This window comes from Mya arenaria, chromosome 14, assembly GCF_026914265.1.
Source record: "Mya arenaria isolate MELC-2E11 chromosome 14, ASM2691426v1".
Classification (NCBI taxonomy): domain Eukaryota; kingdom Metazoa; phylum Mollusca; class Bivalvia; order Myida; family Myidae; genus Mya; species Mya arenaria.
Window position 1 is genome coordinate 50,412,805 of NC_069135.1, and position 27,853 is coordinate 50,440,657.

The 27,853-nt window shown below is 35.5% G+C and overlaps 2 protein-coding genes across 2 annotated transcripts in view; one reads left to right on the forward strand and one right to left on the reverse strand.

Annotated features, from left to right (window-relative positions):
* LOC128216899 (mesoderm-specific transcript homolog protein-like) overlaps positions 1–10,489 on the reverse strand; it is a 14,814-nt gene extending 4,325 nt beyond the window's left edge. The window contains exons 1-7 of the mRNA XM_052923601.1: positions 10,412–10,489; positions 9,076–9,241; positions 8,372–8,451; positions 5,442–5,519; positions 4,252–4,382; positions 3,219–3,274; positions 1,369–1,409 (exon numbers count right to left, since the gene is read on the reverse strand). Coding sequence (XP_052779561.1) covers positions 1,369–1,409; positions 3,219–3,274; positions 4,252–4,382; positions 5,442–5,519; positions 8,372–8,451; positions 9,076–9,229 — 540 coding nt within the window. The 5' untranslated portion in view covers positions 9,230–9,241; positions 10,412–10,489. The remainder of the gene's footprint in view (positions 1–1,368; positions 1,410–3,218; positions 3,275–4,251; positions 4,383–5,441; positions 5,520–8,371; positions 8,452–9,075; positions 9,242–10,411) is intronic.
* A 1,111-nt stretch (positions 10,490–11,600) lies between these two features.
* LOC128216898 (mesoderm-specific transcript homolog protein-like) lies at positions 11,601–25,659 on the forward strand. Its single transcript, XM_052923600.1, has 12 exons — positions 11,601–11,722; positions 12,612–12,797; positions 13,401–13,480; positions 13,752–13,829; positions 13,961–14,091; positions 17,448–17,503; positions 18,025–18,065; positions 19,003–19,070; positions 20,033–20,134; positions 21,895–21,971; positions 22,244–22,307; positions 23,507–25,659. Exons 2-12 carry the CDS (start codon positions 12,644–12,646, stop codon positions 23,631–23,633), a joined length of 978 nt encoding a protein of 325 aa, XP_052779560.1. The 5' UTR covers positions 11,601–11,722; positions 12,612–12,643; the 3' UTR covers positions 23,634–25,659.
* The last annotated feature ends 2,194 nt before the right edge of the window (positions 25,660–27,853 follow it).

The following is a 27,853-nucleotide window of genomic DNA, read 5'->3' on the forward strand; positions in this document are numbered from 1 at the left end:
TGGTGGCCGATTTGTGCCATTTCGTATTTTACGTAACATACTACAATACTACAATACGCCAAATCATGAAAATGGTTCAGTTATAAGCGTTTCTGGTGAGGTTTCTCTTTTTATGACATGCTTTTCGTTAAATCAGCCTAAGGCAGGATTTTTATCGTATCATAAGTTCACGGTTTCTCTCAGCTCAGTCCGTTTCACTTCAAAAAACGAAAGTAAACGCACACGGTGCTGAGAATGGCTTAAATTTCGCGCGATTTTCCAATTAAATATCTTTAAACATATATTTTCTTTAATGAACTATAAGCATGTCACCTAAGCCTCGTTTTAACAAAACCATTTGCAAGGACTAGTGTAAGTTATATTTAGATGACATGAAGCAAATTCTTAATTAATAAGAATGGGCGGAGTGAGCTTAGCGTAACTGACTTTGAATACAACCTCATTGGCTAATACACTGACAACGCAAAATCTGACGCAGGGAGTGTGTACCGGGTGAGTGGCAGAAGGCTAATTGTTAAAAGCCCGCGAAAGGTGAAATTCTTACTAATTAAGTCTAGTACTTAATGGTTGCCTATCTGCAATTTCATTGGCATAAAATAAACATCCTCGGCACCCAAGCGCAAAGGGGGTTGTCACGGTGCCAGGAATCTAGATTTTGGTCACAACTGACCCTAATATAGAGTCCTGGCACCTCGACAACCCGCGCAAAGGGGGTTGTCACGGTGCCAGGAATCTATATTAGGATCAGTTGTGACCAAAACTAGGTCCAGACCCAAAAAACATGTGACCCCCCCCCCTTATATTTCTATATATAAGGGGGTCACATGTTTTTTGAGTCTGGACCTAGGTTTGGTCACAACTGACCCGAATATATAGTCCTGGCACTGTGACAACCCCCTTTGCCTAAGCGTATTTATAACATATCATACAGGTTAAGAAAACGCTTGGATGTCGAGGAAGGAAATTAAGGTTGTCTTCTAAATGCTTGTTATAGTTACTGCATACACTATCCGCGTTATTGAAATTATGATCAACAAACGCAAAGCTCGAGTTCTGTTTTATTTGAATCAAGAACGAGAGGATCGTGAGCTGAACAATATTGTCACATACACTGCAATAAGAAGCAATGATATATTGAAATATCGTAACTTAGCGCACAGTTAATATATACGAGCTCTGTGTTATGACTACCGTCCTCATGTAAGAGTTAATGCATTAACGCATTCAACGAAGACAATCTTCAATTGGGTAAAAAACGTTTTAACTTGACTTATTATTCTAGAAATTCTCGTTTAGGTCTACTTTAGTACGTATATTATGATTTGGAAATAATTTCTAATATCAGAATACACAAAAAAAAACACATACAGTTTGGCCAATTAAAGGGGAATGTGTCTCCGGGAACACGCCTGAAATAGAAATAGCAATGCTGAATTGCGCATGTTTGCAAAACACTTGTAGTTATACATTTATGCACCAGTCCTTTGTAACCACGGCCCCACAAGGTCCGGGGAATAGCCGGGACTTTGACTTTCGGTCTAGCCAACCCCGGGTAAAATCCCCGCCCTGCTGGGACGAACTGATGGTTAAACCCCGGCCAAATGCCCCCGCACCCAAGAGACTATATATAAGGCCCAATCTCGGCTTAATTTGGCGCTATGACAAAACCACCGCGGTCACCCGGCCCTGCGGGGCCACATGGAAAGTAAAAACACGGTCCTTTTCCCCGGCTATCCCCGGCTATCCCCGGTATACCCCCGGACCTGGGTGGGCCGTGGTTACAATTGACTGGTGCATTAAGGATGCACTAGCGGATAAGTTTATTTCAATTTAATAGAAAAAAGTACAAAGTCAAATACGCTTAAAATGCACCATTTCGGACAAGATATTGTCTTAAAAGTTCATGGGGGAACATCCCCCCCCCCCGCCAAAAAATAAATAAATAATAATAATAATAAAAATATAATAAAATAAAACAATAATGTCGGCTATGAGGGAGGGGTGCAAGTCAAAGGATACGCCCTTTGTTACGCACCCTCTAATGTCCTGGTACGTAAAGCAGTCATGAAATTGTTTTGTGTTAAAATTTGCATTGATATTCTCATTGTCAAATGTATTTCATGCCATAAAATATAATTAAATCAAATTGTTTTGCATTAAATTTGAACTAACAAATGCATGTACAGTGTAGCAGAAGCAGATATAGAACCGATCGTTCAGAACTTTGTTAAAGTTAACAACTTGATAAACGCCATCGTTGTTAACTTTAAAGGTGAAATATTTGATGAATTGCTCATATATATAAATACAACAAGTAATATTAAAGCTGAAAAAGTTGTCTCAAATCTTGCTATGTATACCGCAAATCATAAGTGTATCGGTGAATTTTCCACAGCAAAACCGATTTGACAGCTAACAGGAATTGTAATGTTATTTAAAGATTGCAGTATAATATAACAACGATGCCGTTAACAACGTTGTAAACTAAAATAAAGTTCTTGGGTTGTATTCATAAACCATCTTAGTGTGAATTTTGTTCCACTTGATGGAAATTTTCCCTTTTTCTTAATTGGATTGAAAGAAAACTTACCCTTTTTGTATGCCAAAAATATGAAAATAAGCAAGAAAATGGCCTTAACAATATATACATATAAACAAATTAAAAGTAGAGGTCAAATAAAATAATCGTTGTCAAAAATTACGAAAAATTCACTAAGATGAATGTATTAACTAAGATGCTTTAAAAATACGACCCTTGAAAAAACGGTCCATAGGAAACGTTCAGTATGTTAAGCATTGACATATTAGTCGATAAAACGAGTATAACAGTTATATTTAGCATCATTCGGAGCTCCTCGGCCATTTTTATCGAAAACAACCTCGGATGTATATGGACGGTTAACAAACTCAGAAATCGGTATGTATAAGTCCGCTGCAAGTAGATCGCGTAGTAATTTCTTTTAGCATTTAAACTTAATGACTTAACTCTTGGGAATGTTAATTATGTCTGCAATAAAACACTTCACTTGCAATCAATTTATACTTTGATCAATAAATACAAGCTAAAACACTACATTTAATTAATGATATAATTCAAAAATTTACGGACAACTTCTACTGATGTACCGGCATACACTCGAGGTTGTTTTCGATGGAAAGTTGCCGAGGAGTTCCGAAGATTTAGCATCGGTTCAAACTCAAACAAAGTTCGGACTTACCGCCATTCAACATGCACAATGATTCAAGCTGAAATTTTGATTCTTTGTTGTCGAACCTGAAAACAGACGCATGTCGTATGTTATACAAATTTAAAGGGATTTAAAAAAATGTAATATTTAATATATATACATATATGAAATCTCGGAAGTACTTTACACTTTATAAAGAAAAGCTGGTAAAAAGCATTACGTCTAGAAGTAGTTAGTAATGTGTTCGTCGTAGCACAGTTAACTACATTTTGGGACCCACTTAAAAGCAGGTCCACTAAATGTTTCAACTGTCTCTTCGATGAACACATTACTAACTATCATAGTACGGATAAGCATTATTTATATGTAAGCATAATTTAACCTCAGATACATTTTGGAACCCATTTCGCAGGACAGGAGATTCATTTTGACACTAAAGATATTGTAAATTAACAAATTAAAGATAATGTTAAGGGTTCCAAAATGTATGCTTACAATTTATTCAGCCAAACTAAATAATATATTTTACCTCTTTTGTTTTCGTGTATTTTCCTGACTGGAATAATTATGTCGTTCATACGGCATCCGACATTGAAACAAATATTGTTTTGACATGTATCCTTAATACAAACGTAATCAATACGAGGAGGGATGCGTGTAAAAGTAAAAAGGTTCTATCTGATATTGAAACGGTTTTATCTGGTATCGAAAGGGTACTATCTGAAATTAAAATGGTTCTATCTGATATCGAAGCAGGCTCTACTTGATATTGAAACGGTTCTATTTGATATCTATAAGGTAATATATAATTTCGAAAAGTCCTTTCTGATAATGAAACGGTTCTATCAGATATAAACGTTTCTATCTGCTATCGAAACGATCCTAGCGGATGTCGAACGGTTATATCGGATATCGGAACCGGTACATTGGATATCGAAACGGTTTTATCTGATATCAAAACGGTTCTATCGGATATTGAAACTGTTTCATCGGCCACTTCTAATGTCACTATCGTTTTCATCATTTACAACACAGGTTGATTTTACTCTCTAGGTTCTCTAACCTATGAAGCAGTTCCAAGGCCACGGTGTCGCCGTAGTCATGTGACATCACGTGTGCGCGTGGTAAGGAAAGTGACGTCAGCAGAGCCTCGTGAATGTCCGCCTGTTCCGTAATTAGGTAGTCGTGGTCAAGCTGTTAATAAGTCATTTGGATTAAAATTGTACTTATAAGTTTAACTTTTCTCTTGTCTGGTTATATACGTGGCTCATGGAAAACAAACCGGCCCGATTATTCAGAACTTTGTTAAAGTTAAAAAAGTTTTTAAGGGCATCGCAGTGGCGTAGCTACATATAGGCCTTGTAGGCCTGGGCCTATCACTTTTCACAGATTTGGCGCATTATGACTAACTTTTTCATACCTGGTAGTGAAAATACCATGTAGATAGATTTTCTTATATATATATTAGTTTATATGTGTTGATGATAACACTCGACTAATTAAATCAGTTTATTTCAACCCAATCTGTCTTACCAAGTATAGCTCATGATGTTCTTTTATCAAAACTTAACGATATTAATGCAAGAGCTGTCATAGTACAACGCGCTCGACTAAACGTCACTCCAATGCATTTGTGATGTTAGATGTGCCTGCCAAAAACCATAAGAAGATAAAAATTATCAAAAGAATACAATCAAGGGAAATAAATTGTATTGAAGTCAATATGGAGTTACCTAATTGTGTAATGACCGTGAACAACTGTGTGAAGTATGAAGTTTATGGAATTAACGGTATTTGAAATCTCAGCTAAAACCTAAAGATGTCCTAAAACTTTATCCAAACTTTCGATTTCCGATAGGTCATTAAAGAGTCATATTTTTATCAAGATAAGATGGAGTTATGAAACCTAATTGTATGATGGCCTTTAACAATTGTGTGAGGTATGAAGTCAACTGGTATAAAAGTTATAGAAAAAATTCCCAACTTGTCCTAAAACTTTAACCTAAGGTCGTAAGTCAATCAGGGACTATGATTTGTATTTAGGGTAAAACAGTTATGTTATCTCATTGTGTGATGGTCCTGAATTACTGTGTGAAGTTTGGAGTAAAATGAATGTAGGGTATTGGATAATAAGTAAAAATGCCAACTTGTCCTTAAACTTAAAACCAGACGCCGACGCACATGCCAAGGAGAAGTACAGCCCTCCTTATTCTTTAAAAAGCCGAGCTAAAAAACCATTTGTGAACGACATACCGGCTTATCTGAGAATCCATATCCCAACATATCCAGCATAATGATTTTGCTGAACTGTGATTTCATACCACCAAGAATCTGAAACAACAACAAAGCACATACATTTATTTAATGAATGAACTTTCCTATTGCAAGATTGAGAAAATCGTGTAACACGCAAAAATCAACTTTAATCTAGACAAAATATTGTTTTGGGCTGATCGTATTGTCCTAATATTATTTGCATTTAGAATGGGAATATCTGCTAGGTACTATCTGAATTACAAAAAAATATGAATACAACATATTTAAGCTAGCAACTCATACAACATGTGTGCATTGGACTACCTCTGATTAAACGAAACAACATGATGGCCGGCGTCTTGTGTTTATCATAAGTGACATCAAATGAAGTTTGAATCATTTTCATGCGTACAGTTGGTAAATAAAGAAACCTTGAGCTAGAACATATGACAGTAAATGTTGCTATATCACAACAATGGCCAACCAAACATAGCTACAGCTGTATGGGCTTTCAAGTGGACCAAGAGTAACAATGTGAAAACAGTGGCCAATCAAGCATAGCTACAGCGGTATCGGGTATCAAGTGTCTCAAAAATTCCAATATGAAAACAGTGGCCAATCAAACATAGCTACAGCTGTGTGGGGTATCAAGAACCTCACAAAATACAATATGAAAACAGTGGCCAATCAAACAAAGCTGTATGGGGTATGAAGTGTCTCAAAAGTACTGTATGACAACAGTGACCAATATAATAACATAGCTTCTAGATAGCTGTATGGGGTATCAGGTGGCTCAAAAGATACAATATGACAACAGTGGCCAATGAAACAGCTTCTAGCTGTATGGGGTATCAGATGGCTCAAAAGATACAATATGACAACAGTGGCCAATGAAACATAGCTTCTAGCTGTATGGGGTATCAGATGGCTCAAAAGATACAATATGACAACAGTGGCCAATGAAACATAGCTTCTAGCTGTATGGGGTATCAGATGGCCCAGAAGAAACAATATGACAACAGTGGCCAATCAAACATAGCTAGAGCTGTATGGGGTATCAGGTGGCTCAAACGTACTGTATGACAACAGTGGCCAATGAAACATAGCTTCTAGCTGTATGGGGTATCAAGTGCCTCAAACGTACTGTATGACAACAGTGGCCAATGAAACAGCTTCTAGCTGTATAGGGTATCAAATGGCCCAGAAGAAACAACATGACAACAGTGGCCAATCAAACATAGCTTCTAGCTGTATGGGGTATCAAATGGCCCAGAAGAAACAATATGACAACAGTGGCCAATGAAACATAGCTTCTAAGTGTATGGGGTATCAGATGGCTCAAAAGATACCATATGACAACAGTGACCAATATAACATAGTTTCTAGCTGTATGGAGTATCAAGTGCCTCAAACGTACTGTATGACAACAGTGGCCAATATAACATAGCTTCTAGCTGTATGGGGTATCAAGTGCCTCAAACGTACTGTATGACAACAGTGGCCAATATAACATAGCTTCTAGCTGTATGGAGTATCAAGTGCCTCAAACGTACTGTATGACAACAGTGGCCAATATAACATAGCTTCTAGCTGTATGGGGTATCAAGTGCCTCAAACGTACTGTATGACAACAGTGGCCAATGAAACATAGCTTCTAGCTGTATGGGGTATCAAGTGCCTCAAACGTACTGTATGACAACAGTGGCCAATATAACATAGCTTCTAGCTGTATGGGGTATCAAGTGCCTCAAACGTACTGTATGACAACAGTGGCCAATATAACATAGCTTCTAGCTGTATGGGGTATCAGGTGGCTCACAAAATACAATATGAAAACAGTGGCCAAGCAAACACATCTACAGCTGTATGGGGTATGAAGTAGCTCACAAAATACAATATGAAAACACTTGCCAATCAAACATAGCTACAGCTGTATGGGGTATGAAGTAGCTCACAAAGTAAAGCATGACAACAGTGGCCAATCAAACATACCTACAGCTGTATGGGTTATCAAGTCGCTCAAAAGTACTGTATGAGAACAGTGGCCAATAAAACATAGCTTCATTTGTATGACGTACCAAGAGGCTCAAAAAGTACAATATGACAAGAGTGGCCAATGAAACATAGCTACAGCAGTATGGCTTACCAAGTGGCTTAAAAGTAATGCAATATGAAAACAGTGGCATACCTACTTTGGGTGCCTAAAATACAGTTACCCTGTATAATTCTGTATTGTATCGCTGCATCTCTATGTATAGCTACAGGCGTTAATTGGGACTGGTGTCGTTCTATTTGAAGCTACAATGTATATTATAGTTCCATCAATAAAACTACAGCTGTAGCCGTCGAATATTTATGCAGCTTGCCTTACTTTGGTAAGCCATAGAAAGCAATTTGATGGAAATCATTCTAATTAATGGTTGACCTAATTTGGAATATAAGTTGGATAAGTACTGGGCTGGTATGAAGCATCTTAAGTCATTTACTGTTGTAAATCACTTTCCTAATTTAGGTATTTTATTTGCCATGTTTAAAATCTCAATAATTTTTGAAATATAATATTTGCATTGACCTAATTAAAAAAAAACATTTTTAAATGTTAAAAACATTTATACATTTTTTTTAATTTGACTAGGGATATTTTAAGATATCGACTTCAGTTAGAAAAAGACTAAAGATGCATTATGAATACGGCCAAGCTTACTTATCGATTCTGCAATACTGGTAATTTGCTTTATATTTTGCATATACAGATTTATGTTATAACTTCATGATGCAACTATCAATATAATGGCCAATATATTTTCGAAATTTTCGCTGCCCAAGAGTTGGAATTTCGACAACAAAATTTGCAGTTTGTCTAAATCTCCTGGGTGTGCCCCCACCCCTCTCCCCCGGGGCAAAACATTGAAAGATGTATGATAAACCTTGCTCCAATCATGGCTGGAGGTGGGAAATCCATGGATCAACACAAGGGTGCTTCCATCGCTTGGTACTCCTTCCTCAACTGAAAAATATTTTTTTCCTCAAATAACATTGACTTTACATTTTTTTATTCAATGCGGCAATAATGTATGTTGATTCATAAATAATGTATGTATGATTCATAAATAATGTATGTATGATTCATAAATAATGTATGTATGATTCATAAATAATGTATGTTGATTCATAAATAATGTATGTATGATTCATAAATAATGTATGTATGATTTATAAATAATGTATGTATGATTCATAAATAGTGTATGAATGATTCATAAATAATGTATGAATGATTCATAAATAATGTATGTATGATTCATAAATAATGTATGTATGATTCATAAATAATGTATGTATGATTCATAAATAATGTATGAATGATTCATAAATAGTGTATGTATGATTCATAAATAATGTATGTATGATTCATAAATAATGTATGTATGATTCATATGATTCAATCTTACAATCGATTTTTTTGCCTTATCAATAAGTTCATAAGGGATAATATTTCATATGATTTGATAAACATGCAAACTTAAATATTATTTTTATCATCTGTCTAATTTCATTTAGAATAGTTATGTAAATGTTTTATAATTGTTATTCGTTGCAAATTAAGTACTTAATAAAAAAGGGTACCTACCTATATAAAATATATCAAATCCCTTATATTTGAAGATATCCCCTTTCTTTTGCCAGTTGAGCAGCGTCGATGAAAGTGGCGGTGGTGGAATGTTGAGGAAATATACGGTGGCGGCGGTGACAACCACAATCCATGCAATGTTTTGGTACCCCATCCCAGCGACTAACTGATTATATTCACGAAAAATGTTATTTCAAACACAGTCAATTTATAAATATTAATGTACTTGTTTTCACACACGGTAATTCAAAGTGCAAGATATGGTTTAAAGTACCTAAACATAACATATTTCAGAATGTGCAAATGAGGTTATCATCCAGAATTCCTCGGCCATTATTATCGAAAACACCCTCGTATGTACAGTCGAAACCCGTTGGCTCGATATCGCTTGGCTCGATATCCTCATTGGCTCGAATTGGATGTAAGGGACCGATTTGTTTTTCTCTTTGTAAGCACTCTCGCTTGGATATCGAGCCAATTCCTTCAAAATAGGCTACCGTTTTCAAAGTCATTTGGTTAAAATTAAAATAACAAATATCCCCTTTTTATTGTGTATTTAATATGTATTTTAAAAACCCATATCCAAATGACGACAATTCCGTTCTTTCATGAAGCCTCATTAAAAATTATAATACAGTAATAAGGACTTAAATTCCTTCCCAAAATGTTTTTTTTTTGCACAGTATGTAAACCTAACCACGTAATTGTTTCTGGCCTTATACAAACAGGGAAGATAAAACACATGACATGTAAACAAAATATCACTAGCGGATCCAGCGATACCGGTACCCCCCACGCCCGCATCCCCTAAATTAGTCAATATTTACTAAGATAAAAATAAAATATGCCCCAAAAGCATCGGACTAAAAGTTGTTAAAATCGTCAGTAGAGAGTACCAACATGCACACCCCCTTCCCCGACAACACTTAAAACAACTTTCGGTTTGGATCCATGGTAGGGGTGCAAGTCAAAAGGTTACATGTACATCCCTAAGTTGCGCCACCTCTAAAAACGTTGGCCTAGATCCACCACTGAATACATGTGAATAAGGTTACGTAAAACGACAATTGTTATTACTGCTAAATACATTTAAAATGCATTTTGATTATATTTAAGTAATCAATTTACTTAATGTTCATGACTCATGGTTTAGTTTACTGACATTGTACATGCATGAATTGTGTGCAGTATAAGTACTGAAGTAGACATGTGTGCCAAAGTATCATTCATTTTTGACAAGTACTCTGCTTCCTTGTTATTAACATTGATCAACGAACGTAAATATGGAAACATAATAAATGATTGCATCATTAGGTGAAAAAAGACTACAACATACCTTTGGAAATATTTTTACGTCCCCACTTTTAAACTTAAGTTTAACGTACTACTTTTTGACTCATAGGGAAAGTTATATTTGTCGGGACCCGGGATCCTAATTTCAATATTGGATTATTCTTTGCATTTCGGTTGGTACAAATTCAGTGTTTCGAATGAAAAATGCATGACTTAGACAAAGGTTGAAGAGTTAAGGAATGCATTATGATGTAATGAATCGGATATAAAAATGACTTTTGCATATATAAATTATCAAGTTAGACTTATTAATTATTCATTATTGTGGAAAATTGTAAAGAAGGTAGCATGTCTTATATTGAGAGTAGTTGCATGGAGTGTACATTCTTAGTGAAGTGTCGACGATGTCTGGTATTATCATTGTTGCAAGTAATTCTTAACGAATATTCGAATACCCATTTTGGTATCCGAATACTTGCGTGATAACCGGATATCCGGATACTCGGATATTCGTTCCTATCCCTAGCTTATACTAATGCCTTGCATCGGAATGCATCGTTTGACAGCTGATCTCGTATGCAAACATTGAAGCGCTTGAATATAACTTGTTTTATAAGCGTCCGTTTCGACTCGATAATAACAAGTGTCCATTTTGAGAGCCATGCGAGGGTATCATAACAATATATCCCGATAAAAAGTGTAAAAGTGCGGATTGGCTAATACCTTGTACATGCATATTTTACAATGACAACATTTAGTTACGTACGTTAGGTACGTCAGGTAAAATGGCATTGTTATCCATCCAAATGCCTCAGTTGACATTAACTCTCCCGCGTTAACATTATATTATGATATCGAAAATATAGTACTAAAAAGAAAATACCTGACGATTATGTTACCAGACAGAGTCAACATTTCAGTTTGAATTTACAGTTCACGAAAGTACACTCAATAAAGACGTTCTTGGTAGCTTTCTTTGCGAATTTTCTTAATTCCGATAAATAATATTTCAAAACTTATGAAAACGCTTAAATGCAAAATCATATTATGATTTTACATAACATTCTTTACAAATAATTCAAAATATATCTGTGTCATAAGTGCCTCTTGATATTTGCATGTTTTTTGTTAATAATACACTTGATTTAACGCATTTAACACATTTTAAACACTTTGTATCAACTCAAATGCAAAAGACAAATACAATATTGAGATTTGGGTCCCGAGTTCCGGCAAGTATAACTTTCCTAACATAACGAGTCAAAAAGTAGGGCGTTAAGGTTAAAAGAAGGGACGAGATAATATTTGTCTCCAAAGGATATTAAACAACATATTTAACTGTGAAATTAGAAAGGTAAGTCAAACGTTTTTTTCACCAATAATAACATGACTAATATGTTCATAATCTCACAGGTTTTTGAAAGTAAATTACACAAGGAAACACAGTGTTCGTCACATACTTATAGTGATACTTTTTGCTTCTGCATCATGTATTTATATATTGACCTAACTGAACAACATGAAGTTATTATCATTTTGTGAATTGACTTTTTAGTCGACTTTACACGTATCGAAATTGTCATGTACGCAACCTTTTTTATATTATCAATGCTTTAACCTACACATGTTTATGTGTTTTTTTATCTGACTTCCCTTTAAGTGAATGCACATTATATAGACATGATTTTAAGGGACCTTCCATATGTTTTAAAAATGGGTGGGGAGGCTAGAAATTGAAATGTTTCAAAAGTTTTATTTACTTTTGAGGTTAAATAAGAAATATATTCAATACAATAGTAAATGAAATTTACTTCCTGGTAACGACAATGCAATTTCCTATCATAAAATAGAAGCTATCACCGTAAATAAACAATAAATTGTTGATTAGATATTTTCAAATATTTTGACATATAAAAAAGAACAAGTCATATTGTAGAAAGACTTTCTGAAAAACTGTGATTGTTTTTTTAACCAATAATTGACAAATCCTTTTTCGTAAAATTTGCACATCTCCTTTTATTATTACACCTACACATGTTGCAAACAATGTTTGATTTATGTTTGTTAAATGTTGAACCCCAAAACTAAGTGAAAAAGGAAACGTTTTAGAACAGTTTATGTGTTGGTATTTCAAACCATGTTTTACACTCTGGTAGGCCCTAAATAGTCCGACTTTTGCATTGTTTAATGAAATCAACTATAAAAAACTCTTTTACATCGGACTATCTTGTTTGAAATATCAGGCACGCGTGAATATAATCAGTTAGTCACTGAGATGGGGTACCAAACCATTGCATGGATTGTGGTTGTCACCGCCGCCACCGTATATTTCCTCAACATACCACCACCGCCACTTTCATCGACGCTGCTCAACTGGCAAAAGAAAGGCAATATCTTCAAATATAAGGAATTTGATATATTTTATATAGGTTAGTACTGTTTTTCTTTTATTATTTCTTTAAAGTTTTTAATGTGCAAAAAATTAAATGATATAACATTTATATACTGATTATCAATGAAAGCAACCTCGGCATAAAAAAAATCCCTAAAAATGTATTATGGCGTATTAAATTTTGATTTATTATAGAAGAAAAGCAAAATAACGAGTACACAATTCAATCACACAAGTTGATTTATACTTTCGATCTTTTTCTATTAGCGAATATAGATGCTTAAAGTGACACTCTTATTCAAAATCAATATATACACAAGTATAACAAACATCATTTTTTACTGATAAACCTTTAACTACTTACTAAATAATGCATTTATGGAAAAGATTGTAACCGTGTATTTAATAGCAGAAAGCGCAAAAATATTAAATGATTGTTGAATGCTAAAATATTTAAAAGATTGTGGTCTGCTATAGTCTCCTTAGTGTGTCCGATTTATTCATTCTTTTTGGAATATTAAAACAATTTTATTAATTTTGGTAAATCTTATTTGGGAGTAAGAGTGCATCTTTAATGGTAAAAATGTATTTATATAAATTTATGTCAATTTTTTTCTAAGAGAAACCATTTTGTTTACAGTTGAGGAAGGAGTACCAAGCGATGGAAGCACCCTTGTGTTGATCCATGGATTTCCCACCTCCAGCCATGATTGGAGCAAGGTTTATCATACACCTATACATGTTTTGCCCCGTGGGAGGGACGGGGGCACGCCATGAGATTTAGACAAACTGCAAATTCCAGTCCTGGGGCAGCGAAATTTGTCAAAAGCCCTGGGGTCATAATTGTAATAGACATACAAAATCCTTACAATATTTTTTTTTTCTCGAGGGGCAGTCTCAAGAATAAGTTTAATGTTCTTTTCTTCGATTTAACCTATCAGATATTTCACTTTTTAAGTGAAAATAATATATATATGCTGTTTTTTTTCAGATTCTTGGTCGCATGAAATCGCAGTTCAGCAAAATCATTATGCTGGATATGTTAGGATATGGATTCTCAGACAAACCGGTTTGTGGCGAATGGAAAGTTTTATTGATAGCATAAAGTTTTGATGAAAAAATGCTTGATTTTTGAATTGAATGAATTTTGCGTTTATTTTTAACACTAAAGCCAGTTTATTCCACATTCCTTGTTTACAGCTCGACCACGACTACCTGATTACGGAACAGGCGGACATTCACGAGGCTCTGCTGACGTCACTTTCTATATCACGCGCACACGTGATGTCTCATGACTATGGTGACACTGTGGCCTTGGAACTGCTTCACAGGTAAGATGATTAAGTAGAAATGAAACTGTTGTATAACATAGCTTCATTACCTTATAACCTTACTTTTCAGCCAAGGGAGTCGACTAACGATCTTAAATAAGTATTTTGCTTAGTCTTTAAGAATCTTAATAGATATGACGTCATAATTTGGTACCCCGTCTGCTGAAAACTGGATTAAGAATACAACCGTTATACTCAGCCAATGGAATTGTAGAAAGGCGATAATTCAGTACTAGGGTTAATCGTTAAGAATTTCACCATTCGCAGGCGTTTGAAGGTCCGCCTTCTGCCACTCATCCGATTTAATTCCCTGTGTCAGACTTTGCGTTGACTATGTGTCAGAGAATGAGGTTGTGACCTAAGACAGTAAGATGCCCTGAAATGTAATCAAAATGATTAAGATTGGCTCGTTCTTTACGCCCAATCCGTCAATTATACATTATTAAGATTTTACTTAATGTCTTCTAACTTTTACATAATCTAAGTCAGTTTCAACACGTTTTGTAAAATCTTAAAAAGAAGGGGTCGTTCGCTTCGCACACTCTGTCCTTCTTACTTATTGTTGTTGTTTTTTTAATTTGACATTGCTAACCATAGTACTGTGTTTTTTCGGATGTCATTGCTGTCATACTGTGTATTGTCGGATGTCACACCTGTCATAGTGTATATTGTCGGATGTCACACCTGTCATACTGTGTATTCTCGGATGTCACACCCGTCAAAGTGTGTATTGCGGATGTCTCCCCTGACATTGCTAACCTTAGTACTGTGTATTGTAGGATGTCATTGCTGTCATATTGTGTATTGTCGGATGTCATTGATGTCATACTGTGTATTGTCGGATGTCACACCTGTCATATTGTGTGTTGTCGGATGTCCCACCTCACATTGCTAACCTTAGTACTGTGTATTGTCGGATGTCATTGCTGTCATACTGTGTATTGTCGGATGTCATTGATGTCATACTGTGTATTGTCGGATGTCACACCTGTCATATTGTGTGTTGTCGGATGTCCCACCTCACATTGCTAACCTTAGTATTGTTTATTGTCGGATGTCATCCCTGTCATACTGTGAATTGTCGGATGTCAACCCTGTTATTGCTATCCTAAGCAATGTCTTTTGTCGGATGTCACACCTGTTATTACTAACCTTAGTACTGTATATTGTCCGATGCGACATCTGGTATTACTTACCGTAGCACTGTGTATTGTCGAATGTCACACCTGCTATTACTTACCTTAGTGCTGTCTATTGTCGGATGTCACCCCTGTTATTACTTACCTTAGTGCTGTCTTTTGTCGGATGTCACACCTGTTATTACTAACCTTAGTACTGTATATTGTCCGATGCGACATCTGGTATTACTTACCGTAGCACTGTCTATTGTCGGATGTCACCCCTGTTATTACTTACCTTAGAATCATATTGTCATATGTCACGCCTATTATTATTTACCTTAGTAATAATTATTGTCGGATGTCACAACTGGTATTGCTTACCTAAGTACTGTCTAATGTCGGATGTCACACCTTGTATTGCTTACCTTAGCACTGTATATTGTCTAATGTCACAGCTAGTGTTCTTAACCTTAGTACTGTGTATTGTCGGATGTCACACCTGACATAGTGTGTATTGTCGGATGTCCCACCTCACATTGCTAACCTTTATACTATGTATTGTCTGATGTCATCCCTGTCATACTGTGAATTGTCGGATGTCACCCCTGTTATTGCTTAACTAAGCAATGTCTATTGTCGATTGTCGCACCTGTTATTACTTAACTTAGAACTGTCTATTGTCGGATGTCATACCTGTTATTATTACCTTAGCACTGTCTATTGTCAGATGTCACACCTGGTACTACTCACCTTAGTACTGTTTATTGTCGGGTGTCACACCTGTTATTACTTACCTTAGCACTGTCTTTTGTCATATGTCACACCTGTTATTACTTACCTTAGCACTGTCTTTTGTCAGATGTCACACCTGTTATTACTTTACTTAGCACTGTCTTTTGTCAGATCTCACACCTGTTATTACTTACCTTAGTTCTGTATTTTGTCAGATGTCACACCTGTTATTACTTACCTTAGTATAGTCTATTGTCGAATGTCACACCTGGTACTACTCACCTTAGTACTGTTTATTGTCGGGTGTCACACCTGTTATTACTTACCTTAGCACTGTCTTTTGTCAGATGTCACACCTGGTATTGCTTACCTTAGCACTGTATTTTGTCAGATGTCACACCTGGTATAACTTACCTTAGTTCTGTATTTTGTCAGATGTCACACCTGTTATTACTTACCTTAGTACAGTCTATTGTGGAATGTCACACCTGGTATTGATTACCTTAGCACTGTTTATTGTCGGGTGGCGCACCTGGTATTACTTTTCTTAGCACTGTCTATTGTCGGATGTCACACCTGGTATTGCTTACCTCAGTACTGTCTATTGTCGGATGTCACACCTGTTATTGCTTACCTTAGTACTGTCTATTGTCGGATGTCACACCTGGTATTGCTTACCTTAGTACTGTCTATTGTCGGATGTCACAACTGGTATTGCTTACCTTAGTACTGTCTATTGTCGGATGTCACAACTGGTATTGCTTACCTTAGTACTGTCTATTGTCGGATGTCACACCTGTTATTGCTTACCTTAGTACTGTCTATTGTCGGATGTCACACCTGGTATTGCTTACCTCAGTACTGTCTATTGTCGGATTTCACAACTGGTATTGCTTACCTTAGTACTGTCTATTGTCGGATGTTACACCTGTTATTGCTTTTTTATCATATATCCAAATAAATCATTTTAAAGTCACATTTCGCAGGAGTTAAACTCATGTACGATAAAGCATAACGACTTTTAGAATGGGGCTATATTGGCCAGAGATCGCTATGATTAACTTTAAACAATTTCAGAACCAATCGTATTGCATTCATTTACTTACTTAAAGATAATACGCTTTTGGGACAACCGTAAAAGTAATAATTATTTTGTGTTTGTTGAACACAGTCATATTCAAACACCATTTTTATCGAAATAGTTATAAAGAGCGGTCATCTTAGACCCCATCTTAAATTTCCGAGCCCGAACTGCAGTTTTTGATCATACAGACCCTGCCAAACATTTTGCTATATAATATCATTTTTTTTTACTCTTGTTACCCCCTTAAATAAGCCACTCTTGAAATCAAAGTCACCGTAAAGCTTGTACCGGCTTTTATCGTGATTTGGGTGCTTCCAAAATTACACACAGATCGATAATTACAGAATTTTTTTTATTCTTAAAGATCATCCTTATAATGATATAACAAAGTCAAATAAGAGTGTGTTTTTTCATTACAGATTCAACAACAAAGAATCAAAGTTTCAGCTTGAATCAATGTGCATGTTAAATGGCGGTAAGTCAAAAATTTGTTTGATCCTAGAACCTGCGCTCACCCTCAACTGTAAAGTTTCCCCGGAAGAGTAGACCCCCCGGAACACTCTACAACGACTTTTATTTATGGTAATTAAGTCGCCAAACAGCTCTTAAAATACCGACAACGGGCCTTGGTACTAATACATAATAGAGTGGAACCCCGTTGGCTCGAGCTCACAGGGACCGTCGAAAATACTTCAAGCCTCGATAAGTTTGAGCCAAGCGGGTATTCTTACTTTCAGTAAATAGAAATTGGGTCTTTACGTCCAGTTCGAGCCAAAGAGGAATTCGTACCAAGCGAGTTCGAGCCAGCGGGGTTCGACTGTACTATGCTCGTCATATTAACCTATAACTAGCTGACAATCTACGAGTATCTACAATTAATGTACATGAAGGTTTTTAGTTCAAGTTTAATACAAAACATCTTCATGATTTCGTTGCATTCACAAATACGTAACTATTCTGCAACTAACCATTGTTTTAATTGAATTCCTATTTCAGGCGTGTTTCCAGAGACAAATACCCCTTTAATAGGCCAAAAGGTACGTTTCTTTGTGTATTCTGATATGAGTAATTATTTTCCAAAACTTAATGTACATATATTAATATTATACTCAATTAATAGGCCAAAAGGCACGTTTCTTTGTGAATTCTGATATAAGGAATTATTTCTAAAACATAATGTACAGATTTAAGCAAACCTAAACAATAATTGCCAAGCAAACTCTAATTAAAACATCCTGCACCATATTGCAGAGTTTTTTTATTGATTTCGTTTCATTAATACTGATGTAAGAACGGTAGCCATAAAACAGAGTTGCGTACGGATAAATTACAACGCTATTCCAATATACCATTGCTACTTAGTGAACGATAGGTGACTATAGAGTACAACCCACTACCCTTTTATCACTGCTTGAAATTTACAAAACTCGCACTTCGCGCTCGTTGATGAAAATATCTCGTACAACGTGCAAAAACATTTTGCAGGATAAGTGACGAAATGCTTCAACTCACTATCCTCTTTTTTATTGAAAAATACAAAACTCGTGCTTCGCGCTCATTTATTTTTATTTCATCTAAAATAGTGAGTGCAATAAAACGTTTACTTACATTTGTAAGTATACATGTCCATTGTATTTTTACAGAAGCCTTGGGCACTTTGTTCATAATGCTTGATTTCATCAATTTTTTTGCCGCGAAAATACGTCAGATGGCGGGGCGAAAATATAAAAACACACCATTTTATATGGCGTTGTGAAAAAAAACACGACGGATTATTATTTCGTCTTTTTGCCACCCAACATTGCGTGCTATTGTATTTTTTTCACGGCACATCTTGTATTGTTTAATTTTGTATTTTCGCACTGTCGTTTGGCGTATTTTCGTAACATCGTAATTCGAAATGACAGAAATAGGCTACCATACAGTTCAAGGCTCGACTCTTCATACAATGTCATTTATATCTCCTTATTTCAGCTGCTTTTGACGCCTGTTCTTGGGTCAGTACTGAGCCACTTTACCTTCTACCGGATGTTTGAACGGAGGTAAGGCTAATACATGTCGTTGTTTATGTTTCTATTACACTCCGTTGTAAATGTATTAAGATAGCATCCGTAAATCGGAACATTTTAGCTCATCTTTTTTCCGGGAAGCCGGAATTAAACACTTTTAGCTTATCTGCTGGTTAAATACAAATGTCAAGTTATTGTTATAGTTTTGGTTTCGTCAAAGAAGTTGTGTATAACTTTAAACATAGTTTAAAAAAAATGAAAATAGGCAAATGAAACTTGGTACACATGTTGCCAGAGACAATGCGCACATGTACAACAAGGTCCATAACTCTGGTTTAAATAATTGTTATGCCTATTCGAAGTTTGAAAAGTCAAACACTTTGATTTGGCTTTTACTTAATACCTATTGAAAGTTTTCACATAAAAGTTTGCTTACATGTTAATAGTGACAAAGACACAATTGTAGAAAGGCCCACCACTTTGGCTTTCACATTTATCGAGTTTTACCCCTTGAAAGTTTGAATATGTCATGCAAAGACTTGCTGTTAGCTGTATGTTAATAACCAGTCCATTGAATATATTCACATGATTCTTTGTATTACCACTAAGAGTGTGAATATGTGAAACAAGGCATTTTACTCTTGCTTTAATAAGTTCCGAATGTCCCGTAAATGTAAATGTGTACATGCTACTAACGACTAAAAACAACAACATAAGTGTAGAAAGGCTCAGTACTTTAGCTTTCATAGTAATCAAATTATGACCGTTGAGGCTATGAATAAGGCATGCAAACAATTGTTCTTTGCATTTAACAACAGTTCAAGATATTCACATGACTCTTTGTAAACACATTACCAGTGAGAATGTGCATATATAAAACAAGGCCCTTAACTCTTGATTTAATAAGTGCCGAATGCCCCGTATATGTCACTAAAAAGAACAATTGAGGGTGGGCGTTCGTTCCGCGGCGCCTTAGTTTTAGCTTGTATTTTCAGCTTGTCAAAGGTGTTCGGAGCAGACACCCAACCAACCTCTGATGAAATGATGGATTTCTACGCAATAATCCAGCGCAAAAATGGCAACGTCGTTAATTCAAGGTTTGATTTAATAAAACAATGGAAAATATAGGGACAAGCCCAGTAGTTAAAAAACTAAACCGTGTTTTAAGGCATTAGAATCACTATAAAAACTATACCGTGTTTTAAGGCATTAGAATCACTATAAAAACTATACCGTGTTTTAAGGCATTAGAATCACTATAAAAACTATACCGTGTTTTAAGGCATTAGAATCACTATAAAAACTATACCGTGTTTTAAGGCATTAGAATCACTATAAAAACTATACCGTGTTATAAGGCATTAGAATCACTATAAAAACTATACCGTGTTTTAAGGCATTAGAATCACTATAAAAACTATACCGTGTTATAAGGCATTAGAATCACTATAAAAACTATACCGTGTTTTAAGGCATTAGAATCACTATAAAAACTATACCGTGTTATAAGGCATTAGAATCACTATAAAAACTCTACCGTGTTTTAAGGCATTAGAATCACTATAAAAACTATACCGTGTTTTAAGGCATTAGAATCACTATAAAACCTATACCGTGTTATAAGGCATTAGAATCACTATAAAACTATACCGTGTTTTAAGGCATTGGCATCACTATAAAAACTATACCGTGTTTTAAGGCATTAGCATCACTATAAAAACTATACCGTGTTTTAAGGCATTAGCATCACTATAAAAAAAGTATACCGTGTTTAAAGGCATTAGAATCACTATAAAAAAAGTATACCGTGTTTAAAGGCATTAGAATCACTATAAAAAACTATACCGTGTTTTAAGGCATTAGAATCACTATAAAAAACTATACCGTGTTTTAAGGCATTAGAATCACTATAAAAACTATACCGTGTTTTAAGGCATTAGAATCACTATAAAAAACTATACCGTGTTTTAAGGCATTAGAATCACTATAAAAAGTATACCGTGTTTTAAGGCATTAGAATCACTATAAAAAACTATTCCGTGTTTTAAGGCATTAGAATCACTATAAAAACTATACCGTGTTTTAAGGCATCAGAATCACTATAAAAAACTATACCGTGTTTTAAGGCATTAGAATCACTATAAAAACAATAGTACATCATAGAAAGAGGGAAATTACACACCAGAAGAAAACCATCACCTTACAACCACAGTGTGTGTATACCACGTGATAAATTACGTCATAAAACCTACATCAGAAGGCAATATTTTGCTTCGAATGATGACTTAAAACAAAGATGACTTTCCTTTTTCTTCACCATTTTAAATAAATCAAAGGGCATAAGCAACTATATTATAGTAGGTTTTCTGTAGTAAGTAAAGTTTGTTTTCGATTTCACTGCCATATTAAGGCTGGTAGATCGGGGTGTTTTTTATTAAGTATGTAAAGTAAGGCAGGGTTTTATAAGAAATATATTGTTTTCGATTTCACTGCCATAAACAATGAAAGAGTAAGTAAGTTGGGATTGTTTTTTTTCTAACTATCGAGGGGCGTAGCTAACCCTCTAAAAATTATCTATCTATATATTAAGTCAAGTACGCAAACTGCAACGTTGGCAGATTCTTTTTATATTTTTGTCAGAATCATGTGAACTCAGCCGCCTAGTCGCGTAAAGTCAATTTAAAAAACTAAGGTTAGGTGCAAACATTTGGAGTAGGTCGGGAAACCGAAAACAAATACTTTTTTGATAATTATGACTTATTTCTAACATGGAATCAAATTCATTAATTAAATTTATTTCATTTAAATGTTTTGTCGAGATGCATGAGTTTATTTAATAAGATGTTCTGTATTTTAGATTGATAAAATATCTCAACCAACGGGCAGAAAACAAGGACAGATGGGTCGGTGCACTTTTGGAAACGAAACTTCCAGGTGATAAACTTCACATCATTTTGTACATAACGAATTACTCTATTGGCAAGATATTATTAAAGTTTAAAGAAAAAGTGAATAATGTTACAATTAAAAGCATGAAAACTATAGACTAAAAGAAATATATGAAAATCGAGGACCAGGCAGTATGCGATTTGGCGGCCATTTTTCAAGATGGCCGACATTCGGCAAAAATGACTAACAACAATGATTCTATTTTTTATACTCAGTAAACTATTTTAATCATTTAATGACATATATTCTTATTTCAGTTCACATGATATATGGCCCATCTGATCCAGTTAACAGTGGATACGCCTTCGTTGATCATTACAAGTAAAACACCATTTCATACATATTTTATTGTGTTATAAAACTGATTTAATGTATGATTTAGCTTAATTTATTCACTTAAAAACAAGAGCAAAAAATAGAAAAAGAAAATAAGTTCAACACCAGAGTGTTACTGCGATATTCTTTTTCTTCCACAGAAAAGTAGTTCAATCCAAGAGTGTTACTGTGATTATCTTTTTATTTCTACAGAAAAGTAGTTAAATCCAAGAGTGTTACTGCGATTTTCTATTTATTTCCACAGAAAAGAAGTTCAATCCCAGAGTGTTACTGCGACAATCTTTTTATTTTCACAGAAAAGTACCGGTAGTTTAATCCAAGAGTGTTACTGCGATTTTCTTTTTATTTCCACAGAAAAGAAGTTCAATCCCAGAGTGTTACTGCGATTTTCTTTTTATTTCCACAGGAAATAAATTAAATCACAGAGTGTTACTGTTTTTTTACAGGAAAGTAGTGACATCCGCGAGTATGTTTGTTTATTTGAGTTTATCAAGGTCTGCCCGCGCCCATTGACTGCATTATGGCTTGACGCCGCCGTGACGCCATCACGACTTAAATTGTGTTTAAATGCCATAAGTGACATGGGATAGAAGTGACAGCAATTCGCAGTCAAATCCAGACATTGGAAGACTTGAAGAAACAGAGTGAGATACAAGAGATCCGGGTGCGATACCCTAGCTCTTTGCGAAGAGACCTCTTGGTTCTTTAACGTGCTCGGTGTAAAGCACCGATACACAAGATACAACTTTCCTGGGTTGAACCAGTACTGAGTACACCACTTTTCCAAGCACTACCCTTTAAATGCCAAGCGCCAGGCAAGGGAGCTACTTGTACCAGCTTTTAACGTCTTTCGGTATGACGCGGCCCAGGATCGAACCCACGACCTCCCGCTCCGTAGGACGCCTTAACCACAAAGCCACGGAGACGGTTTATCCGCGAGTATAACTGTCATCTCCTTCTTTTTTATTTCTACAGGAAAGTAGATCCATCCGCGTGTATAACTGTCATCGCCTTTTTATATTCACAGGAAAGTATATGTACCATCCGCGAGTATAACTGTCATCTCCTTTTTATATATACAGGAAAGTAGTGCCATCCGCGATAATTCCTGTCTTCTTTTTTATTTATTTAGGTAAGTAGTGTCATCCGCGAGTATAACTGTCATCTCCTTTTTATATCCACAGGAAAGTAGTACCATCCCCAAGTATAACTGTACTAGACGCGGCGATAGGACACTATCCCCAGTGGGAGGATCCTAATGGCGTCTTCGAATCCTACAAGTCCTTCTTGCAGTCCATCAAAAAGCCTTAAATTATCGCCGCAGGATCATCAAAAACCTTGAATCATTCCACCAGTGCATACAATAAAATTCATTCCACCGGTCCATAAAAAGCCTTGAACTCTCTCCCCAGGTAATAAAAATGATCTTGAACTTTCCAGTCCATTGAAAAGTCTTTTAATATTTCATCATATATTCAATCGATCAATCATAATGTCCATGGCCTTGGAATACTCGAAAACGACGTGAATACATTTTAAATTTTCATAAAAATGAAAAACAATCAACTATTTAAAAAAAGGCTTTGAAATATTTTAAAACTTAATAATTCGAGCAAAAGAAAGCCACCTTCGTATTATCAATATTTCCAATCTCCTTTGAAACATATTACTTTACCCATATCTATTAAATTCTTGCATAAATTCATGAAAAGTCCTTAAAGGACAAAAGCCAGTAAAGGTTTTGAACTACTTTTGCCTTTATTCTGGTGATTTTTTTTTCCCATAAAAAGAAATGAAAGTTTAATAAAGTTTACTGCTTAATAATTTGTATGTGAGAGTTAATGTCTGTTATGATTTCCTTAACAATAACCTATATTATTTTGTTGTTTAACGGTGTCTTTTAATTTTAAATGAGTATGCTTGTATGCCGTGTGATTGATAGTGTTTACAATATCACTTCTGTTTGTTAGATGTTGTTTAATTTGTGGTATTCTAGCGCTGAATACCGTTGTGTAAATCTTGTATGCGCATTTGTTTTTTTGAACAAATAGCCTGTTTACCATGACAGATAAATACATGCATGACCATTATGTGCTTAAATATCGACGAGTATTTAGCCTTTACACTTTTGTTTGACCATGATTCATCGTAACCTTAAAGGGACTTGACACCAGATGGTCCAAAATTCGTCAAATACAGTATTTCCTCAAGACAAGCCTAAAGTTGTTAATACGAGCTGGTATGAGGCCTATAATTCATTATGTTTAGGGCTGCAAACAAATATTTAAATATTCGAATATTCGATTAAACGTTTGGTATTCGAATGTCAAAATAGGAATTCGAAAATGTCGATTTGTTTTTGTTTTTGAATAAACAGAATAATGAACCCTTTTGCCTACAACTCTGTGTTGTGTATAAAGTGCGTTTTTCTTGTTATTACAACGATTGACCCGTAATGACAGGCGTGTATATCACACTACTGACAATACACTCAACACGCGTCATAATCATTTAGGGACATATCTTCAGGAACTAGAAAAAGTCTCCGTGATATGACAATAATATAACTGGCTTTTAGACAAGTGACATCAGCAATTTCAATTTGTTTCGGTAAACTGTATAGTAAGCGTTTTATGATTTTCTCTATTGATGCACACTAGAAGAGTCAAAATCCGGATATATTTTCTTTTTATTTTTGACCTTTTTCCGAAGTTGGTTTGGTTTTTCCATAGCTATATTCAGTAGAGGTCTATCCAAGAACTAGGCTTTCGTCCTACCAAAAGACCCCCCATTAGCGCATAACGCCATTTCTGTATCTGTTCAAATACGTAGAAGGGCCACTTCTGGCATATCTGTACGGCTATTTGACCAGGGATCCATCTAATTTCATTTGTTTTCAAATATAAAGGCAGTGGAATGAGGCCTATAATTCATTATTTTTCATTACTAAAATAGCGCATTCAGATTTCCCAGTTCATAGTGTATACATTTAGCCCGTGAATTTCCCGTGATTATAATAGGTACATAAACCGACGGGATTTTTAAATTCACTGTGATTTATGTGGTAGACAAACCCAGTGAATTTCGCATTGGAAAAAAATGCAAACACTGCGAAAGACACGTTGGCATGTGTCGTTGGCGATGTGATACATCATTAAGAAAGATGCAATGCGTTGTACACAGCGATATCGGTTTTATGTAAGTTTTTGACAAATTTCTTTTTTTCATGCGATGGTATTATCTGGTGTCTAGTCCCTTTAGTCTACCTGTATATGTATTTCTTAATGTCCTACCTTAAACATTTGCCTGATGCATTTGTAATAAACTTTAAACTGTATATACAGAATGTATTGTTCACACTTAATGTCTGCAAACTTAAGTTCAAAATTTCCAATCTCCAGTTCGTATTTCACTGCGTCAAATGGTAGAATATACAAGAATGAACGGTCCTCGTACATCGTGAATATTCGTGCGTGCTCTAACCCCGTACACTAGCATGTTAGGGTTCAAAGTACGGACCCCGTACACTAGCCTGTTTGGGATGGAATTCCGGACCCCGTACACTAGCATGTTTGGGATGAAAGTACGGACCCCGTACACTAGCATGTTTGGGATGAAAGTACGGACCCCATACACTAGCATGTTTGGGATGAAAGTACGGACCCCGTACACTAGCATGTTTGGGATGAAAGTACGGACCCCGTACACTAGCATGTTTGGGATGAAAGTACGGACCCCGTACACTAGCATGTTTGGGATGAAAGTACGGACCCCGGTCACTAGCATGTTTGAGATAAAAGTATTGACCCCACACACTAGCATGTTTGGGATAAAAGTACAGACCCCGTACACTAGCATGTTTGGGATGGAAGTCCGGACCCCGTACACTAGCATGTTTGGGATGAAAGTACGGACCCCGTGCATTAGCATGTTTGGGATGAAAGTACGGACCCCGTACACTAGCATGTTTGGGATGAAAGACCGGACCCCGTACACTAGCATGTTTGGGATAAAAGTACAGACCCCGTACACTAGCATGTTTGGGATGAAAGTCCGGACCCCGTACACTAGCATGTTTGGGATGAAAGCATAGACCTCGTACACTAGCATGTTTGGGATGAACACTCTAATGTTCGGAATTAAAGTACATGCAACGTATAAGGGATCAAAGTACCGACCCCGTACATTCACCGTATGAGGGATAAAACAACGGACCCCGTAATTGCAACTTCAATGGGATAAAAGTACAGACCCCGTACACTAGCATGTTTGGGATGAAAGTCCGGATCCCGTACACTAGCATGTTTGGGATGAAAGCATAGACCTCGTACACTAGCATGTTTGGGATGAACACTCTAATGTTCGGAATTAAAGTACATGCAACGTATAAAGGATCAAAGTACCGACCCCGTACATTCACCGTATTAGGGATAAAACAACGGACCCCGTAAATGCAACTTCAATGGGATAAAAGTACGAACCCCGAACATGCATTGTGTAAGGGATAAAAGTACCGACCCCGTAAATGCAACTTCGAAGGGATAAAAGTACGGACCCCGAACATGCATTGTGTAAGGGATAAAAGTACCGACTCCGTAAATGCAACTTCGAAGGGATAAAAGTACGGACCCCGAACATGCAACGTGTAAGGGGTGAAAATATTTTCCCTAAGAAAATAACAAAAGACATCATACCCAATCAATTACATCATAAACGTGTTCTTTTTGATGTAAGTCATAAAATAATAAACTTAAAACTTAACTTTATTTTAAAACACTTAAACTTTAAATTCAATAGTTTGCTCGTATTCTTTATTGTATGCGTTTCTTAACACCTTCTTTGTGTATGTTGTATGCAAAGTTGAAAAACTTTCTTTGCATTTGTTGTATGCGTTACTATATATATATATATATATATATATATATATATATATATATATATATATATATATATATATATATATATATATATATATATTTAGACCAATCCAACCTTTGGGTAACTTTGATGCAACCTTTGGGAGACTCGTGTCGCCCATAGGATATATGTTGTGTCGCCCAAAAGTAATTGTGTTTTTTTCTATCAATTTATTTTTTAAAATAATAAAACAATTTTGCAAACGATTTTGAACGCTTTAAAAAAGGTTCAGTCATTAAGCACTAATCAGCAGGAATACCATTTAAAGAAAAATCATGAATTTCAAAAAAGTGTGTATATTTTTAAAACAACCTTTGGGATACATTAAAATTTTTATTAATAATTTTCTTGTCATAGTTATATGTTTTAGATAAGAATTCATAAATGTAAAGAACATAATATTTTTTAACAGAAAAGTTAATTGTGTTCAACTTTAAAGATTCCGAAATTCCCTCAAAAAAATATTTTCGAAATAAGCGTACGTTCCGTGTTTTCGTGTCGCCCAAAGGTTGATGTATATTCAATGCTTTGCAGACTATAAGAACGACATGTACTTTTCGTTGTATTAGTTATTTTATTAAAAGTTTAATAAACACAAATGACAAAAGTGCTTA

Coding starts and splice junctions, on each gene's coding strand:
- LOC128216898 (XM_052923600.1), top strand. CDS start 12,644: ATGGGGTACCAAACCATTGCATGGATTGTGGTTGTCACCGCCGCCACC. Junction 13,481..13,751: donor CCAGCCATGATTGGAGCAAG/GTTTATCATACA, acceptor GTTTTTTTTCAG/ATTCTTGGTCGCATGAAATC. Junction 22,308..23,506: donor GCCTTCGTTGATCATTACAA/GTAAAACACCAT, acceptor TTATATCCACAG/GAAAGTAGTACCATCCCCAA.